Here is an 8115-nt window from a genome sequence, read left to right on the forward strand (position 1 = left end):
TACAGCATGTGCAGTAGAGATTACTTCATTCTGTAGCCAAGCCAATTGGTTTCTGAAGAGCTTTCAAGTCATGTTGTTACAGACCATTTTCCTAGAATGTCTGTACCACTGGTTAATTCAATACTATAAACAATTACAGAATGATGTCACTATTTTTTTCATACTTCTGTCCAGTGTCAGGTTACCCATCATCATTTTCTGGTTTTGAATCCCATTTTGGTTGGTCAGAGGAGCCTGACAGGCTATAGTCCATGGGGTTGCAAAGAGTTGGACACTACTGAGCACACACACACATGGTTGGTTTGAGTAAATCTTTTCCTCCTTTTCTTCATTCCTTTCTCTCCCTTCTCCTCCCCTTTCCCTTTCTCTGTTTCCCTCCTGCCCCCCTCTTGTTGTCTTCCTCCCTCCCTGTCCCTCTTTCTCTCTTTCCTCACTGCCTCACTTTCTCCCCTCTTTTCATGGTCTTCCATGGTCTGTGGGCTTCCCCTGTGGCTCAGCTGGTAAAGAATCCGCCTGCAATGCAGAAGACCCGGGTTCCATTCCTGGATTGGGAAGATCCCCCGGAGAAGGGATAAGCTACCCACCCCAGTATTCTTGGGCTTCCCTCATGGCTCAAACAGTAAAGAATCTGCCTGCAATGCGGGAGACCTGGGTTCAATCCCTGGGTTGGGAGGATCCCCTGGAGCAGGGAAAGGCTACCCATTCCAGTACTCTGGCCTGGAGAATTCCATGGACTGTATGGTCCGTGAGGTTGCAAAGAGTCGGACACGACTGAGAGACTTTCTCTTTCACTTTCCATGCTGTGTGCTCAGTTGCTCAGTCGTGTCCAACTCTGCGACCCCATTGGCTGTAGCTCGCCAGGCTCCTCTGTCCATGGAGATGACAAAACCAGAATTCAAACCTAGGTCATGGGTGTTTGGATCTGTTGCTCTTTGAGCCTGTGTCGATGAGTTGTTGGGGCAATGATTGCATTCTTGTGTGTTGCCTGCACAGTTCACAACATATTTATTAATATTCAGTCCAACACTCTATCCTTCTCTGGCTTCTTTTCTCACTTCTGCTTCATTTCCCTGCATACAACTGAATAGTACTGGCCCTCTCTTTCTTTGCTAATGATTGGTACCTGAACATCTACTGCACTATTCCATCATGGGTGGCTCTGGGTATTCCAGTGTTCTTGTGTTTGCTCATTCATGTCCTTATGTGCTTAATTCTCATTTCTCCCTAACATTATTTATCACTTTCTTTGTGACATGGACCCAATGATGCACTGTCCTGTACCCTCATTCCAATCATAGATTACATAAATACATTCCTTGAGCTCTACATCTAGGAGTTCAGTTAAAATGCAGACAATAATCGCATCATGATATTAGTATAGTCTGCAGTGAAATCAATCTCAAACCCTGTAATCTCCAACCTACTTGACAATAATCTGGATCTTACAGATCTTTGTGGAATGAGAATTAATCAGAGCTCATGAGTTGTCTTTGGATAGCCCTGTAGCTAACGCTGCCTTTTTCTGGTGTATGGAAGAATAACCTCTTTTGACAATCTAAATTGACTTATTTTTATTCTTTATAAATCTCTAGCTATTAGTACAAGGAAAAAATATTCAGCATGTGTAATCAAATTTTAGTAAAGATCCTTTAAGCATAAAATGAAATGGTAGAGAAAAATATTTGCAATACATTTGACAGCTAAAGTGTTAATATCTAAAATAAATAAAAGTTTTCCTTGAGCAAAATATGAACAATTAAAAATGGATAAAGATGTTAACAAGCAAATAGTAGAGAAAATCCAGTGTCATAAGGAAAAAAGGCCAATGTCATAAGGAAAAAAAATGCTCAACTATCACTAGTAAAAGAAGTGGATTCTCTCTTTTAACCCACCAAAGTGGCAACATTTAAAGTAATTTTATTAGCTCCTAAGGGTGAATAGGTACTTATACTAACAGTGAAAATGTGATTGTATATAGCCTTGAGTCAAAGCAATCTAACAATATCCAAATATTATGTGTACTGATCTTTGATCCAAAAATATCAATACATTCCTAGAAATCTATCTTATAAAAATAAAGGTATAAGTAGTTTAGAATAAGGGCCTCCCTGGTGGCTCAGATGGTAAAGAAACTGCCTGCAATGTGGCAGACCTGGGTTGGATCCCTGGATTGGGAAGATATCCTAGAGGAGGGCATGGTGACCCACTCCAGTATTCTTGCCTGGTGAACCCCATGGACAGAGGAGACTGGTGGGCTACATTCCATGGGGTCACAAAGAGTTGTGTGAATGTGTGTATAAGCATACAATTACATGTGCATTAAGAATAATGTGGAAGGATACACATTGGATTATTCATATACTGCTTATTTAACTAAAGTGTGAGGTAATTGTGGAGAGAAGTGGGGAAAGAATAAAGGTAACGAGAGGAAAAGAAAAAAAAAAGAAGATGGCTTGCAGAGAGATAGCTTGTCTGTTGTGACCCTGTATGAAAAATTATATGTGTGCATGTATACAATCATATGTATATAAATTATATGCATTAATATAAATTATATACTCTCTATATAATATACATATGCACATAAACACATCTGAAAAGATGAATAGCTAAAACTTAATGATATGGAACCCTGGACAGTGGAATTTAGGTGACTGAAATATGTTTATACTTTATTGTTTAAAAAATGTTTAAAATGCAATAAATGCTGGAGAGGATGTGGAGAAAAGGGAATGCTCTTGCATTGTTGGTGGGAATGTAAATTGATACAGCCACTGTGAAAGACAGTATGGAGATTCCTTAAAAAAACTAAAAGTAAAACCACCATATACCCAGCAATCCCACTCCTAGGCATGTACCCTAAGGAAACCAAAATTGAAAAAGATACATGTATCCCATTGTTCATTGCAGCACTATTTTCAATAGCTAGAGCCTGGAAACAACCTAGATGTCCATTGACAGATGAATGGATAAAGAAGTTGTGGTACATATACACAATGGAATAGTACTCAGCCATAAAAAGGAACACATTTGAGTCAGTTCTGATGAGGTGGATGAACCTAGAACCTATTATACAGAGTAAAGTGAGTCAGAAAGAGGAAGATAAATATTGTATTCTAATGCATATATACAGAATCTAGAAAAAGGTACTGAAGAATTTATTTACAGGACAGCAGTGGAGAAACAGACATAGAGAATATAGGCCTATGAACATGGGGAGAGGGGAGGAGAGGGTGAGATGTACAGAAAATGTAATGTGGAAACTTACGTTACCATATGTAAAATAGACAGCCAACAGGAATTTGCTGTCTGGCTCAGGAAACTCAAACAGGGGCTCTGTATCAATCTAGAGGGGTGGGAGGGGGAGGGAGATGGGAGGGAGGGATATATGTATACCTATGGCTGATTCATGTTGAGGTTTGACAGAAAAAAACAAAATTCTGTAAAGCAATTATCCTTCAATAAAAAAATAAATTAAAAAAATAAATGTTTAAAATGAACAAGTATTATATAAATAAGGAAGAAAAATTAAAATATTATCAAACAATTACTATGTTACAAATGCATTTGAGATAAAATGCTGAATGTAAGCTGCTGTGCAAAAAGCTGAAGCAATTTCCAGCTTTCTTGCTTCCTACCCTTAGGGAAATCATATAATACACTATTATTATATCATATTTTATATGATAAAATCATATAAATCATATAAAATCATAAAAATAATATAAAATCATAAAATCATATAAAACCATTATTTTATCATATAATACAATCAGATTTCTTTTGCTTGTAGTAGTAGTAAACTGTAAACCATTAGACAGGTTTTCTTAAGAGTCTGAGAGGTCCTTTCTATGAATGTCTATCAGAGACACTCCTGATCTTTACCTTGACGTGACCCTGTAATCCATGAGCTATAGTTATCTGTGTGAAATACTCAGATACTCAGATAACATTCTCTTGCTCTCTCACCACTTACCTCTCCATTGTTTGCATATACTGTTCCCCAGTTGACTCCTGTAACAACTAGTCTCTCTCTTGGTCATAGCACATCTCACAGTTTAATTTTTTCTCATCCTAGACTGTCAACTCCATGAGGGACTGAAATGTGACTTACTGACTTATCTGACTCCTTTCCTAAATATATACTTGACATATTACAGGTATTCACTAAATGTTTTTAATGAATTAGTGAACAGTAAGAAATGTAAATATAATAGCCCTGAAACTAGACTAATTAACACTTTGCATGCATGCTAAGTCGTTTCAGTTGTGTCAGACTCTTTGTGACCTGTAGACTGTACCCACCAGGGACAGGCTCCTCTGTCCATGGGATTCTCCAGGCAAGAATACTGGAGTGAGTTGCCATGCCCTCCTCCAGAGTATCTTCCAGACCCAGGGATTGAACCCAGGTCTCCCAGGTCTCCTACATTGGCAGGCTGGCTCTCTACCACTAGTGCCACCTGGTGGAAGCCCCAAATAACACTTTAACAAACTATTTCCTCCCACACATCTTCAGTTGTTGTTGTTGTTGTTGTTCAGTTGCTCAGTTGTGTCCGACTGCGACCCCATGGACTGCAGCATGCCCGGCTTCCCTATCCATCACCATCTCTCGGAACTTGCTCAGACTCATGTCCGTTGAATCAGTGATGTCATCCAACCATCTTGTCCTCTGTTGTCCCCTTCTCCTCCTGCCCTCTATCTTTCTCAACATCAGAGTCTTTTCCAATGAGTCAGTTCTTCACATCAGGTGGCCAAAGTATTGGAGCTTCAGCTGCAGCATCAGTCCCTCCAATGAATATTCAGGGTTGATTTCCTTTCGAATTGAATGGTTTGATCTCCTTGCAGTCCAAGGGACTCTCAAGAGTCTTCTACCACAGCACAGTTCAAAAGAATCAATTCTTTTTCGCTCAGCCTTCCCTATGGTCCAGCTTTCACTTCCATACATGACAATTGGGAAAACCATAGCTTTGACTAGATGGACCTTTACTGGCAAAGTAATGTCTCTGCTTTCTAATATGCTGTCTACGTTTGTCATGGCTTTTCTTCCAAGGAGCAAGTGTCTTTTAATTTCATGGCTGCAGTCACCAGCTGCAGTGATTTTGGAGCCCAAGAAAATAAAGTCTTTCCCTGTTTCCATTGTTTCCCATCTATTTGCCATGAAGTGATGGGAACAGATGCCATGATCTTCGTTTTTTGAATGTTGAGTTTTAAGCCATCTTTTTCACTCTTGTCTTTCACTTTCATCAAGAGTTTCTTTAGTCCTTCTTTGCTTTCTGCCATAAGGGTGGTGTCATCTGCATATCTGAGGTTATTGATAAATCTCCCAGCAATCTTGATTCCAGCTTGTGCTTCATCCAGCCTGGCATTTTGCATGATGTAATCTGCATGTAAGTTAAATAAGCAGGGTGACAATATACAGCCTTGACATACTCCTTTCCCAATTTTCAAATTGGAAAACATCTTCAGAGAACAAAATAATTTCCCATATTTTCCCTCCAGAACCGAGAAGTCTGAATGAAATGATGTTTGTGGGTTTTTGGATCCTGGCTCCTTTGTTTGCATTGGAGACAGCCTGTGCCTTGGCATAGATTCCCCAAGAAACCCAGGAATTGTGGGGGACTGTTTCTTAGGCTCCTGTTCTCAGAAAACTTACCAGTAGAGCTATCATTATTATCTATAAAATTTTGTTTCAAAGATACCAGAGAGTTAAAATAAGTCTTTTTTCCTTCTCTTGAATTCAAGATATCCTCTTCCCAAATGCAACCATGGTTAGGTTTCTTATTTATCCTTTGAAAGATATTCCTTTTTTTAAACCACGAGGACAAATTTATAATCTCATCAATAAATGACAACTTACATACTATGCATCATTTATTCACTTAATAACAAATATAAGTTGGAGGTCCATATCTGTATATCTAAAATTCTCTCATTTAAGAAATGCTACATCAAATTCCATTGCATGAATATGTCATACATATTGAAATATGTCTCAATAAATAGGCATTTAAGTGGCTTCTAAAAATGCACTTTTCACATATGTATGATTATATGTGTATCTAGGAGTGAGTACAATTGCTGGGATAATGGATATGTAAATTTTAAATTTTCTGAAATTGTTTGCAAGGTCTTAAGTAGAAATTGCACCAGTTTAGACTTTTATCAGTAATATATATTTCCCCCTCTTAGATGAAAGAATATTTGATGGCTGTATGCCAGAATGCCAAACCCCCAATACTTTCTTATAGTTTATTATGCATTTCTCTCTTTATGAGTAGAATAAGAAGCATAAAGAAGATTTTTCTAAGCATTTTAAAGTTATTACCAGAGCAAATCACTCAAATTTTCCATTCTTCAGCTTCTTAATCTGCAGAATGAGGGAGTTGGATAAAGTCTCTGAGTCCTTTCTCCTAAAGATTTTGGGCAAAGTAAGAATAGCCATGATGAATAAGTGCAACAATAGGATGAAGAATTCTTGACGTGTTCAGTTCAGTTCAGTTCAGTCACTCAGTCATGTCTGACTCTTTGTGACCCCATGGACTGCAGCACATCAGGCCTCCCTGTCCATCACCAACTCCCAGAGTTTACTCAGACTCACGTCCGTTGAGTTGGTACTAGTTATTTACTTAAGATTTTTTAACCTGGGAAAGTATAAAGATAGCCCAGTTGCCCAAAGATTTCTTTCTTTTTTTTTGGACCAAGTTTCTTATTTTTGTATTTCCAGAAATTTCTGCAGGGCATATTTTATATCTTTGTTCCTCAGACTGTAGATCACAGGATTAATGAGTGGGGTTCCCACAGAATAAAACAGAGTCACAAGCTTCTGTATTCCAGCATCATGCTCAGATGTTGGGCTCAGATACATGACCATCACTGAACCATAGAAGAGTGAGACCACAGCCAGATGAGACCCACAAGTGGAGAAAGCTTTCCTTTGTCCAGCTGCTGAAGGGACTTTCAATACAGCTCTCAAGACCAGAGCATAGGACCCCATGATGCAGAGGAAAGGAATAAATAAGAGGAGAGAACTTATGATTGCCCAAAAAAATTCCATTACTGAGGTTCTAGCACACGTGAGTGCTAGAAGAGGACCTGGGTCACACAGGAAATGGTCAATAATCCTGGATCCACAGAAGGACATTTGGGAAATGATGATGATGGGGACTGGGAACCAGAGGAAACCAAGTACCCAGCAGCTGATCACAAGATTGGTGCAGAGACGTCCAGTCATGAGAGTAGGGTAGTGTAGAGGCCAGCAGATGGCAAGGTATCTATCAAATGCCATAATAGCCAAGAAAAAGCATTCTGTAGAACCCAAGGAGAAGAAAAAGTAGAACTGTAGAAAACACCCAGAGAAGGAGATGAGCTTGTTGTCAGAGAGGAAGTTGGCCAACATGTTGGGGACAGTGGAGGTGACATACCAGATCTCCAGGAAGGAGAAGTTGGCGAGCAGGATGTACATGGGGGTGTGGAGTCTCTGATCCCAGCACACAGCACAGATGATAGAACCGTTGCCCATGAGGGTCAGGAGGTAGACAGCAGAGAAGAGCACAAAGAGGAGAATCTGCCCCTCCCTGGGGCAAGGGAAGCCCAGGAGGATGAAGCCAGTGATGGCGCTGGAGGTGTTGGGAGTGCTGGAGATTTTCATGTGTCTGTGAGCTGTGAAAGGTCATAATTACTGATTATCCCTGGAACAGCAGAGGAGCTTCATTTTCTTTGTCCAAACAAGAAACTGAGATATATTTACTTGTTATTAATTCATTGTAATCGAGTGTTTACTTTTGGATACTGGGGATACAGCAATGAACACATGAGATTAAAACCCATACCTCATGTAGCTTATCCCAGTAGGAGAATGCAATGTGTAATTCTCCTTTTTGAACTAAATATATCGAGTTATTGTTCTTCTTGGCAAACACCTTTTTAAGGGTAGGCTGAAGTTATTGCTATGTCAAACAGTACTGTCATGGTGATGACTGGGGATGTACATGATCTTGCCTTTAGAAAGGTTTCTATAATTTCCTTATAATGAGTGGAAAACTGCATTTCCTATGTACTCCTTGAGTTGTCACCTAATGCAGCTGCTTGTAGGCAGGTACCTTGTTGGATAATGTG

At 39.4% G+C, this 8115-nt stretch overlaps 1 protein-coding gene across 1 annotated transcript; it reads right to left on the reverse strand.

The window, feature by feature from the left end:
* Positions 1 to 6706: 6706 nt before the first annotated feature.
* LOC122444051 (olfactory receptor 11G2-like) lies at positions 6707 to 7660 on the reverse strand. Its single transcript, XM_043472848.1, has one exon. It carries the CDS (start codon positions 7646 to 7648, stop codon positions 6707 to 6709), a length of 942 nt encoding a protein of 313 aa, XP_043328783.1. The 5' UTR covers positions 7649 to 7660.
* Between the last annotated feature and the right edge of the window lie 455 nt (positions 7661 to 8115).

The sequence above is a fragment of the Cervus canadensis genome, chromosome 6, assembly GCF_019320065.1.
Source record: "Cervus canadensis isolate Bull #8, Minnesota chromosome 6, ASM1932006v1, whole genome shotgun sequence".
Classification (NCBI taxonomy): Eukaryota; Metazoa; Chordata; class Mammalia; order Artiodactyla; family Cervidae; genus Cervus; species Cervus canadensis.